General features: G+C 48.3%; 1 protein-coding gene across 2 annotated transcripts in view; it reads left to right on the forward strand.

Moving 5' to 3' along the window:
• bmp2k (BMP2 inducible kinase) overlaps positions 1–12,799 on the forward strand; it is a 33,010-nt gene extending 20,211 nt beyond the window's left edge. The window contains exons 7-16 of one of the 2 annotated variants that reach the window (XM_028995403.1): positions 159–291; positions 611–714; positions 820–899; positions 1,041–1,189; positions 1,356–1,585; positions 1,930–2,019; positions 4,872–5,068; positions 5,408–5,565; positions 5,929–6,048; positions 11,431–12,799. In XM_028995403.1, the coding sequence (XP_028851236.1) occupies positions 159–291; positions 611–714; positions 820–899; positions 1,041–1,189; positions 1,356–1,585; positions 1,930–2,019; positions 4,872–5,068; positions 5,408–5,565; positions 5,929–6,048; positions 11,431–12,692 (2,523 nt within the window). In that variant the 3' untranslated portion in view covers positions 12,693–12,799. The remainder of the gene's footprint in view (positions 1–158; positions 292–610; positions 715–819; positions 900–1,040; positions 1,190–1,355; positions 1,586–1,929; positions 2,020–4,871; positions 5,069–5,407; positions 5,566–5,928; positions 6,049–11,430) is intronic. The other variant, XM_028995404.1, reaches the window with a different exon arrangement.

The following is a 12,799-nucleotide window of genomic DNA, read 5'->3' on the forward strand; positions in this document are numbered from 1 at the left end:
CCATGCTCACAACTTCAGGTCGGAGAGTGTCATGTTGGGCGCGTTGTGCACGTCGAGTAGTTTGGATGCTGTTGGAATGAGGCGAGGTTTGCATGATGTGTTATATGGTTGTGCTTGAATGAATGTAAATGTCTCTCTCTCTCTCTCTCTCTCCTCAGGCACTTGGATGCTTGTTGTACAAGCTGTGTTTCTTCTCACTTCCATTTGGGGAGAGTCAAGTCGCCATTTGTGACGGAACCGTCACTGTTCCGGATAGTTCCAAATTCTCTTTTAAATTGCACTGCTTAATCAGTAAGTATACTTTACACATCTTTACACACACGTTTGCGTGTCTGATTGATGTGTTTTTCTAAATGAACTGTGACAAAGGGTTCTTGGGATTTCACGCGCAAATGTATTAGTTTTTCCCTTTAAAACGTTTCTGATCGATACACGGAACAATTTTGTGTGGTTGTGTGGTTCATTCTCTACAACAAGCCAGTGGCGCCCTCTCCTGGTGGCTTTCTTGTGTCGCGCGCTGCGTTCACAATGCATATTCCGTTTCAGTTCAAATCCAGGTGTGTTTTTATTTAAATGGTTTACAGGAGTCCGAATAAACTGTGTGTTTCAGGATATATGCTAGAGCCTGATCAGGAGAAGAGGCCCGACGTCTATCAAGTTTCTTACTTTGCCTTTAAGTTAGCTGGAAAGGAGTGTCCGGTGCCAAACCTCTTTGTAAGTCTTTTCCTAGTTTTTATAAGAACGTTGAACACGTTCTGTTTCTGTTTTGTCCTTAATCGATCCGTCTAATGAGAAACGAGTGGATTACTTTTCCTGCAGAACTCGCCTATCCCCACTTCTCTTCCCGAGCCCCTGACTGCCAGTGAAGTTGCTGCTAAGAAGAACATGACAAAAGCCAGGTAGCAGCGAAAAAGAGCTTGTAATCTGTAGAGATGAGTGCAAATACCATCATTTGTGTTCATTAGCGTGTTCGGCCATTCATAATGAAACTAGTTGACCTGCGCATCAGTGACACAGTTTTTACCCCAAACCCACCACAGGATAACCGACTCGGTGGGTCCCACTGAGACGTCTATCGCTCCTCGCCAGAGGCCCAAAGCTGCTAACGCTGTTCCAGCCATGCACAACAACTCTGTCACTCCGGTGAAAATGACTGTCCCCCCAGCGATGGTCAGTAATGGACAGAAAGGTGAGGAGGAGTTCCAGGGGCTCTGGTTAATCAATCAAGTTTCATTCATTTTTAACACATTTTGAAATAGTCATTATGTACATCTGCAAGATCTAAATAAATAATGATTTATTTATAACGATATCCCAATCAAATCCCAGACCTGGTATTAAACGTTGTTCCCCAGCTCCAGTTCAAGGGAATGGCCAGCCACAGGGAACACTCCACGGGAACAGCAATCATCCCAACCGCGTGCTGCAACAGATCCAACCAGGAGACCTACGGCTGCAGCAGCAGATCCAACAGCAGCATCAGAACACTCAGCAGCAGCAGCAGCTCCATCAGCAGCAGCTCCAACAACAGCAGCTACAGCAGCAGCAATTTCAGCCAAGCCCACAGCAGCTCCAGTACCTCCAGGTAAAGCCTGGGACAAGTCTTCATGCACTTTATTAGCACTATACTCATAGAATAGATAGTTGGGGTGAGTTTGGATTTTGCTTTACACTAAAAAGCCACTCTTCTTTCTTCCAAATAGCTCTTGTAGATGGAGGCTTGTAACGGCAACCCATGGTAGACAGATGGAGCTCTTATACCATTTTAAAAAATATATATATCTGTGTTGTAACCGGTATTTTCACGGTGCAACACATTTTTAAAATGGCAAGAATATAATTGTACATGTCTGTATGTGATCTTTGGTGGAATAATATTAATCTTCTCGATTTACTTTTTTAAAATTATTATTATGGCCTCCACTCCAGCAGTACCAACAGGCCTTCCAGCAGCAAATGCTTCAGCAGCAGCTCATGATGCAGCCCGCGTATCAGCAGCAGGCCCACTACGCAGCCATGGTAAGTGTGCAGGATGCAGGGAACTAACCTCGCTTATGACAACACCGTGTGTGTGTGTGTGTGTGTGTGTGTACCGTGTATATGTATTTATTCAGTGCTTAATTCCTGACAGCTGATCACTGTGCTTGGCACGACCTATGTTGAATTCGTGTTTAGGTTTAGCTTCACTGTTAATGTTTCGGGCGTACATCAAGGTTCCATCTTTTGACCATTATTATTCTGAAGATGATCAAATTTTCTTGTGTAGAAACAAGGCCGATAAAAAGGAATCATTTATCACAGCCGCATATTGTTTATTATACACGCACACATCGCACTGATACAGGAACAGACCCCATGGGGCAACTCAGGGTTAAGTGTCTTGTTCAGGGACACTATGGTGTAGTAGGTGGGGTTTGAACCTGGGTCTTCTGGTTCATAGGCGGTGTCTTACCCACTGTGCTACTGCAACTGCAATTAGATAATAACGTGTGCAATTCTAAACCCAACCTTTCCACATAATAACCCCATCCTCATTCCGGATTGATTAATTAAGAAGAACAAGATGAAAATATTGTTTCTGGAACTTTACTGGGTGATACTAATAGTCGGATTCTGCGGCTGAAGGCTTGTAAAATACTCTAGGAAGGGCCCCCACACCATATGAAATTCTTTTTTAGGTATCACTAATTGAGTTGTGTATCTTTTCGACGGTCTAACACTTTTTAAATATTATAGCAGTCTTTAGTCTGAAGAATTGCAGAATGTGTCACCCTTTTAAACTGATTTGTTTAAATATATGTGTAATTGATATAGGGCTCTGCGATTTATATGATCTCTATTGATTATCGCAAATTGATTCTTTTTCTTATTTCAAAAGTCTTATTTTTCTAAGTAAACCAATCAGATTTCAGTGTAAGTCGCTCTGGTTCAGTGGAGCATCATGGCAGAGGGAGTCAAATGGCTGAAAATGGAGCCAAGGAGGGCAGCGATAATTATGGTTTTATATGTTAATAAACTGTTTTCATTATCTCTGGTGTCTTTGATTTCAGTCTGGCAATATCAGATTTTTTGTTTTTTTTTATAAAAATCAATCAAGAAGTCTAATAATTCAATATGGGAAAGTATATCATATATATATATATATTTTTTGCCATATCGCCCAGGCCTAAATGAATATGAAGTAAAACTCTGTACAGTTTATTGAAATTCTACTTTGTTTGGTCACGTGGCTCTTTTTTTTTTTTTTTTTTTTTTTTTTTTTTTTAAGTCCCCAGTGATGTGGGTAGAATGGTGGCTCAGCTCCTTCCCATATGGAGAAGCAGCCTGCGACAGTAACTGGTGTCATGTGCAAGTTGCCTCTTTGGAATACTGTAATAAATTAATAAATCCTCTTTTTGTTTACCTGACACTGACGTGTCACGTCCGTTCATTTAATCATCGATTTCTGTGGATGCCGAAGTCTTTTCCCATATGGCGTGTCTGAGACATTAATGAAACTGAAGAGTGAAGCGATGACAAAAACAAGTTGCTGTCAATCACGCGACTGTTTACTTCAGATCCAGCAAACCCCGCAGGGGCCATGTGACCGTAGGTCCTCCTCAAATAGCACTTTGTCAACGCCGTTCTAAAATTTTTTGGGATTTTAGAAGCCTGGATCCAAAAGCTGAGTTGGCCTCGCATAGCGACTGTGGTTTTGTGCCAAACTCACCCAAAGTCCAAGACTGAAACGGTCCAGCCAAATCTGTCAGTGGCTGCTTGGAAACCTTTCCGCAGTAAATGTGGAAACGTTGCCGACTGAAACTCCGCTAAATACATAACGGTAAGGCGGTACAGCAATTTTTAGCTCGTTTTCTCGTTTTTTTTTTTTTTTTTTCCACCGAATGGATACCATCTGTTTAATTTCAGAGGCAATCTGCTCCAGGCAAAGCCATCGGGGGATCGGACGAGGGAGGTGAAATCGAGCGCCTCTCTGTGTTAAATCGCAACATATGAGGCAATTACAATGAGGGGCCGGTTTATGCCGCGACACCGTCACTCTTCAGTCTGTCTCCTTGCTCTGGTCACTGTGTCATTGAAGTCTACACTCCCCGGTGCATTCGGCACCCGACAGCGGCGGCTTGAGAGAGTTTTGTAATTACGGAGGCCACGGTGTCATATGCATATCGTTTCGGTTACAATAATTCTTTTTTTTTTTTTTTTTTTTTTTTTTGTACGCGTTCCCTTTTCTGTAACCTTAAATCAGAGTGTCAGCGTTTGGCTCCCGCAGAACCATAATCCGCCAGTTTCGTCAATTAACAGTTTTATCCGTCAGCTAACTAAACCATTTGTAGGCATATAGGGTCTGTTTGATCCATTTGCATATCTGAGTCAACAATTAATGCAAGTAGTGAACAATAAAGCAGCAAAGTTGTAGCGCAAATGACACTTAATCAGCTTGTATTCTTAATCTTGTGCAAGTTTAGACATCATTTCTTTGGCTTGTGGTGAATGAATAACGTTTCAGACCTGAAATTGTTACAGTTGGGTTTTTGTAAAATGAGAAGACGTCAAGTCAGCCGTTCTCTCTCCCGTCTTCATTCATTAATCTGGTTTATTAGTTGTCGATTTGGTCTATACACCGGCAAGAAATAGACAGCTTGAACATTCTTAAAAGTGAATTTCTCTTAATAACAACAAAATCGTACCTTTAATGTTTTTGTCTAGTGCATTTTTGCTTCAGTAAACTCGCTGGGGGGTATGAACACTGCACAGCTCTGTTAACCGTTCCGTCCTGGTGAGCATCCTCAGCTCGTGCTCCACCGCCTCTCGTCCGCCGCTTCTTGCCCGTAACTCTGCTGCCGCCAGCTAATGGACGTACCCTCCCTATGCAGATGCAACACTACCAGCAGTCCTTTGGCCATCACCACCAGCAGCAGCAGCAGCAGCAAGCACAGGCCCAACAGCCACACCCCTATCTCACCTCCCCGCTGGAGATCCAGAATCCGCTGGGCTCCTACCACCCCACCGGCGTGCCTGCTTGCGCACACACCGCCCTCTCTCCGGCAGAGCCTCAGTTCACTAACCCCAGGTAACCCGCCGCTCCTGGCCCGAGCATCTCCATCAGCCCCCCGCCCATTAAACATCAAGGCACACGAGATCCTTCAACAGCCAGTTTGAGCCTTCTGCTCCTGGATTGAGCTGCTTTGGCCTCCAGGCTCGGGTGTTGGGGTCTGTGTCCGAGAACACCGTTCATCTTCCCAGCTGCAACTGGTCATAAGTTGGTTATTTTGACTTGATGAAAACTGAGGCTGGAAGGGTGTGGGTGAGGGGGGACAGCGAGGTCCCGATTCGAGAACCGGTCGAGTCGCTCTTATTGTGGCCGCCTCTAGAGATATTCTTCTGTTCCGTTCTCTTCCTCCCGCCGTAGAAACGCAGTTCCCCCGAGCCCTGAGGCCGTGGTCTCTCCCACCACGACGGCCCCTAATCCCCTCGACATGTCTGGCTGGAACCCGTTCGGCGAGGACAATTTCTCCAAGCTCACGGAGGACGAGCTGCTGGACCGAGAGTTTGATCTTCTGAGAGCAAGCAAGTGTCCACACCTCTCCACTGTTGCAAAATTGATTTTTAGATGCCATTATTAGTATTTAGCTATTAATTTAGGGTTTTTTTTATTATTAAAAAAATATATGTATATTTATGATTATCTTCCCTAGATAGAATGACAAAAGTACACTAATTTATACTAGTTCATCTAAAAAGATTTTGAATTGTGAAAATGTAATAGAAAATGTAAATTTTTTTTTTGTTATTAGCTATAAATCAATCAGAATACTTTTTGAATGAAATTACAAAAACAAACGACCCATCTAATTAGTAGTCCCAGAATTTCGATTAGAGCATGTTGAGTTGGTCTGATGTGCGTTGCTAACGTGACCACCTCCTCTACAGAGAAGCCGGTGGAGCGAGTGACCAGCGTGGACGGCGGTGCACATCAGCCGCAGCCTCCCACGCCCTCGCAGCTGGTCCCCGAGGACCTGTTCGGCTCCGTGCCTTTCCTGTCCAACGCAGGCAAGTTTTAAAGATGCCCGTCCGAAGACCCGCCCTGCACCGCTCCACCACACCCTGTCCCATCCTGGAGATCAGATTTCCCCTCAACCCTGCCCCCTTCTCGCCCTGTTTTCCCCCCCCTACGTGTCCTGATCAGGGTCATGTGTTGGCCCGGCAAACAACTAACAATCTCCTCCATCCTCGATCCCGTCCCAGAGGAGCTTCCTTTATTCTAGGTAGATTTAAATGTATTCTACGAGAACAGTAGGTTCTCTAAAGGAACGTTAACTAGACGCTGTTCATAAAATGTTAATGTTGTATCTGGGGCCATATATTGCTGTAAGACCTTTGAATAGCAATAGTTAGTCTTGCTGCAGACGACCTTTTCCTGTTCTTTTCCGAACTTCATGAATCACCTTGAGGAGCCATTGAAGGAATGTTCTTATTTTCTCTCTTCCCACCCCATGCATTTTCACTTCATCTTTCTCCTGCTGACTCCTCCTTCGGTCCCTTGCCAAGTCCATGTTGGGAAGAAACGTTTGGCTATGTTTTTTTTTTTTTTTTTTTTTTTTCTGGCTTCTCATCTCACGCTTTCTGCTTCTTTTTCCTGAATCTATTCTTAAAAAAAACAAAACAAAACAAAAAAACACTCATGCAGAAATGGCAACGAAAAATCATAAGAGAATGGCTGAAGAAGGGCTGGGGTCGCAGTTCAGAAAGACCTCACTGCGCTCTGCTTTCCTTTAACTTTTCTTTACCACCCGCAAACGTTGGCCCGGTACGGCGGCAGGCCCAAACGCACTATGACCGTCTGTTCCAGACACGTCGCCGGGGTGTCGTTTAGCCTTGGTTTCGTAAAAATTGACAAAAGGGCCAATCAGAAGCGGGCGCGCCACCGGAGCGCTAGCATGCCACACGTTGGCACCGATTCTGTTTCTACTGGTTTCCATTCAACCACATGCATGGATATATATATATATATATATACACACACACACACACACACACACACACACACACACACACACACACACACACACACACACACATATATATATATATATATATCTCCCCCCTCGTTCATATTATAAAACTGTGAAGCAGCTTCGCGCTGCCAGCTGGCAGCTTTGTTCACTTAGCTCGGGGTCGGCGAGACGGGAGCACGAATCCGACGGTCTTCCCCTCCTTCCCGCGTCACGTCATCCTTAATTATTTCCGTCCGCAAAATAACAAGGCTGGATAAAAGGGACCAGGCTTTGCTCTGGAGTTGCCACCTCGCGGGCACGTCGAGGTGCGTCCATGTTGCCAACTCACTCGGCAGGTTTCTACTCCTTTTATTTGACTTTTTCTTTGCCAGAGGTAAGTTGACCGCCAGAAAGTCCAAGAGAATCCCGGAGTTTGGGTTCTTTGCACCTTCTCTTTTTCCATCTCATGACGTCATGAATTTCCACGAAGTTCTGACCACCTCGCTTTTTTTTTTTTTTTTTTTTTTTAGTAAGACAGCCATTCACCCAAAACTATCTTGTTTGAGTGGGACACCGGATAGTTTATTACGATGTGATTCATGCCCTGCTCTCGCTCATGGGGTGTGGGTGCCGCACGCTATGGGGGCTGGGTGTCACCGGGGCTCATGTCACTGTGAATTCAGGCCTTCGCGTGTCTCAGCCGCGCTCGGTTGCAACTGCCTGTTCCTACATGATCCAATTTGGCTGCGTCGCCATGCAGCAGTGACCTTTATATCCACAAGATGCACCGACACGTGCAGCTGCTTGCATTGTATACCATGCTCTGTTCACACACACACAAAAAAAGACAGAAACTGTGTAAACAACCTTGTAACATACTGTATAACTGTGTTTCTTTAACAAAATGCTAAAAACATAAATAAAAACTATATATTCAAAATCTATATTTATTTGGGCTCGATTTTGTTGTTAACTTCCATGGTTGCAAGAGAAGGCTTATTTGAACACCTTGCCACCACTATTACCACACAAGCAAGAAGTTTTTGGCTGTCTTACTTAGCCAGAGTACGGAGAACGTTGGCGATTTCAATAAATCGTGCCGTCCCTCGTTTCATTGTTCTGCCGCGGAAGCGTCCCCACCTCCTGCTTCTGCTGCGACTGCTGCTGATTTCAAGCTTTAATTGGACGAGCCTGGTGTAAATGCCTGGTGTAGCGGAGGAGGAACCGCGTGTTCGTCCTCACGTGCCGTTTTCATAACGACGGCAGATCATAAATGTTCATTTGGTGCGGTGCTGGAGGTTGCTGCTCGTTTGCTTCATCCCCCTATACAAGGCTCACGGAGCGCCGACGATCCTTGTTGGGTGTGCGGCAAACATCAGGACCTTCGGTAGAGTTCAGTAAATGTCACCGAAAGTCATGCCACACAGCATGATGCAGTGAAGAACCCAAATTTAGAGGAACGTCTGCGTTTTTTTTTCCACATTTAGTATGTGGAGCATTGTGGCCTAGCGGTTAAGGAAGCAGCGCCGTAATCAGAAGTTCGCCGGTTCGAATCCCGAGCTGCCAAGGAGCCACTGAGCAAAGCACCGTCCCCACACACTGCTCCCCGGGCACCTGTCATGGCCGCCCACTGCTCACCAAGAGTGATGGTTAAATACAGAGAAGCAATTTCCTTCGGGATTAATAAAGTATAACAAAACCAAAAAATATTTGAAAGCAAAAATGTTTTTACAACCAGCACAGAGAGCTTTGCGGTGCTCTGGACAGCGGCTTTACCCCGGATGAGGTGCTGCACCTTCTTCAGAGGTCTGGAGTGCTTATCCTACCGTAGATCGCTACCGCTTCAACAGACCGACCGAGGATCCATGTCAGGATGGTAGCAGGGTGGTAGTAGCCTAGCGGGTAACACACTCGCCTATAAACCAGAAGGCAATGAAGGTGATTTGATTGTCACATGTGATACACAGCACACGGTGCACACAGTGAAATTTGTCCTCTGCATTTAACCCGTCACCCTTGGTGAGCAGTGGGCAGCCATGACAGGCGCCCGGGGAGCAGTGTATGGGGACGGTGCTTTGCTCAGTAGCAACCTCCTGATTACGGGGCCACTTCCTTAACCGCTAGGCCACCACTGCCCCACAGAAGACCCAGGTTCAAACCCTACTTACTACCCTGAGCAAGACACTTAACCCTGAGTGTCTCCAGGGGGGGACTGTCCCTGTAACTACTGATTGTAAGTCGCTCTGGATAAGGAGCTTGTGTCGCCTCTGCTTGTTCAGTAGGCCGCGCGGTGTTGGATGACAACCTCTGGATCTCCACCGTTCATATCTGCACCAGGGAGTAATCTGCTCTGCGCTCGCGTCCCCCCCCCCCCCCCCCCCCCCTCCCCCTCCCCCTCCCCCTCCTGGTGACACCGCGCGCGTAGGACCAGGCTGCCGATTTAACGTAATCCCACCTCCACAAAAAAAAAAAAAGAACATCGCGGCGGCCGCGATGCTCCTTACGTGATTAAAGAAGTCCTATTGTGTTGCCGTTGGTGCATGTTCTGCACGGAGGGGGCTGGCACGGGTACACGTGTAAATCTAGGCAGCTCGACCCAAACAGATGCTGCGTAGTGCGGCAGTCCTGCCACCACATGTCTGCGCTTCGTACAAAGCCCCCTCAGACTTCCACTTTATTCATTATTCTAATTATTACTTATTATACATCTTTGCCAGTCCAGGTTTTTTTTTTTTTTTTTTTGGTTTCCTCCTTCTCCTTCACATATTCGTATACGCCGCTGCTCTTGGCTAATCCCGCCACCGGCTCTGCCAGTTTGGAGGGTTTTTTTGGACGCTGACTGAGTTGTCTGCCCAGCACGGGGTCTTGCAGGGCTCTCCTAACCGCCACATGAAATTTTTATAAATAGGCCCGCGACCGTTCCACTTCGCACAAAACTGTACGCATGCGAATATAATCCGAATGCAAATATAAATGGATCCAAATCGCAAAAACAAGCATAAACAAGCATAAATAGCTGCTTCAACGCTCATTCAACACGTTTAACATGGACAGTTGGTCTCAGGCCACGAGGACGGGTCGGCCGAGGCCAAGGTCCCCGGGAAGAAAGCAGCTTTGGCGCCATATGAGTTTTGCGGTCCTCCTTCTTTTGCGCCTTCTGTCTCAATGCCGCGCTAACGGCGGGGATTTGTGTCGCGCTGAAAATGCCCCCCGAGATGTCATCAATGTTGCACCTTGGGAAATCCCAAGTGGAGCAGCCTTGGTAATCCAGCTTTCAACTTAATACATCCATTGTCATGTAACCGAACTTACAAGAGCTAAGAGGCGTCATTACATGATTTGGAACAAAGCACTAATCATGTTCCCGGCCTTGAGACTTTCATTGTCATCCGTAAACCCTTACCGTATTAAGGGGCGGCCCATCTGCACCGCCGAAGGCAGCGAAGCACGCTGCGGGTTTTACACAAACCCTTCTGACCCTTTTTAATCAGAAATGAAAAGTGAGTTTGGGGGGGGGGTTATATGGAATTTGTATTTCAGATTATCTATTTATGAAGAAGAAAAATCCAGAATGATAAAGCCATTACTGTCCCGTTCTTTTGTTGCGGTTTGGATGACCTCTTTGTTCGAACATCTGTCTTGGGGTCTTTCTGACCCGAGAAATTAAAAACTGATCTGTTCCTTAGAACTTACTTTTTTACTCCCAATTTCACAGTCAATGTTGCAAATTCACAGCGCAGCCACGAGCATTTACTTTGCATGGGGCTGCGCCCACACTTTTCTCGGTCAAATACCATAACGTGTGATTTTAAACAGGGGAAAGATAACTTGCTGACATCAACATGGATTCTTCTCTCCAGATTACAGCTGTAATCGGGCCTAAAAAGTTGTCCTGAGCGCGGCGGAATCCGACCCGACACGACTTCTTTGCGCACGAGACTACGAGGGAATGTGAATTGTGGGGAAATGAGCGTGCTTAAAAACCTAATCGACACGTAGACACTTACCTCCATTCCACCCCCTCAGCATCCATCTTCGCATCTCGCTCACAATAACTAAAATGAATCGCCTGTTCGACGGTGGCCGAGAATTGCAAACCAAATTTGAAAAAAAATGGACATTTTCTAAAACAAATTTACAACATGCGGAACACTGACCATTCGCTGAGACCAATTTAAAAGCAGCGAATCATATGGAATGGCTAGGTACTATAGGCCGGAAGTTCCTGTTTGCTGACCCATCATAGTTCTTGCGTTGAATCGGGCGTGTTAAATGAGGGTAAGCGTGGAGGGGGAGTTTGTGACCCCTGCTTTAGAGAAGTGGTATGGTTCGCTCCCATTATGTCTTGGTATGGTGGACAGCATATGTGTGTGGCATTGGTGTCTAAGCGTGTGTGTGTGTGTGTGTGTGTGTGTGTGTGTGTGTGTGTGTGTTGCAGGGGTGAGTGTTCAGGCTTCCGAGACGACTGGTGAAGAACACGGCATCGCTCCCGCCGTCCTGGCTGCCTTTGAGGACGTTTGTGTTCGGCGGCTGTCCTCGTCCTCCTCCTCCAAAGAGCCCACGCCGGTAAAGAGAAGTGCCAGCTCCCCCGCAATCGCTCCTCACCGCGCGGGGGACGAGTCCGACAGTGACTTCGAGTCGGACCCCCCGTCCCCCAAAAGCAGCGAGGACGAGGAGCAGGAGGAAGACGAAGGGCTGAACAGCGAGCCCGAAGACGCGGAGCCGGAGAACCTGGGTCAGCGGCCGCTGCTCATGGACTCCGATGAAGAGGTGGAGGACGAAGAGGACAAGCACAGCTCGGATTCTGACTACGAGCAGAGGAAGGCCAAACCCCGGGCGAGCCGGGCGCCGGGAGAAAACGCCGCGGACGAGGGACCCCGGAGCCTGGACTCCTTGGTGGGGAGTGGCGGTCGGTCCGAGGTGGACATGTTCGGGGCCGTACCCTTCGTAAGAAGCGGCGGCGCGGAGAGCTCCGCCGACATCTTCGCCAAGGCGCCGTTCCGGCAGGCCAGCCAGGACCAGGCGGTGGCGGCGCCGCCGCCGGAGGAGTTCGACGTCTTCACCAAAGCGCCCTTCAGCTGCAACCTTTCCCGGCCGAGCCGCGGCGGGGACACCTCTGCTGGCCAGACCCCTCCTGTGTCCCCCGGCGACCCGTTCGGGCTCTCGCCGTTCCAGCCCGGCCGGCCGGACGCGGAGATCCCGTCCAACCAGCAGCGGGAGCAGCAGGAGCGGCTGAAGCAGCGGAGCCTGCAGAAGCTCTCGTCCCGCCAGCGGCGCGCCAAGCAGGAGAGCGAAGGCAAGCGCCACCACGGCACCCCGACCGGCGGCAGGAAGGCCGGGAAGGCCAGCTTCCGCACCCCGGAGCGCGCGCGGCGCCACAAGAGGGCCGGCCGCCGCGACTCGCAGAGCAGCAACGAGTTCCTCAGCGCGTCCGACTCCAAGGAGAACATCAGCGTCGCCGTCGGAGACGCCAAGGACAAGCCGGCGGCAGCCGAAGACTTCGTGCTGGACCCGTTCGGCGCCAAACCCTTCCACCCCCCGGACGCCGGCCGACACCAGGCTCTGGGGGACGGGAACATCATGGATGATTTTGGGGCGGTGCCGTTCACCGGACTGCCGGTCCAGACTGGACCCCCTCAACAGCCCCCTCCTCTGGAGCTGGACCCGTTCGGAGCGGCCCCCTTCCCCTCCAAGCAGTGACCACACCTCGACCCTCCAGGCCGCCGCAGATCCAGTCTTCTATATCTCACACGCACACACACACACACACACACACACACACACACACACACACACACACACACACA

This window comes from Denticeps clupeoides, chromosome 11 (genome assembly GCF_900700375.1).
Source record: "Denticeps clupeoides chromosome 11, fDenClu1.1, whole genome shotgun sequence".
In the NCBI taxonomy this organism is placed as follows: domain Eukaryota; kingdom Metazoa; phylum Chordata; class Actinopteri; order Clupeiformes; family Denticipitidae; genus Denticeps; species Denticeps clupeoides.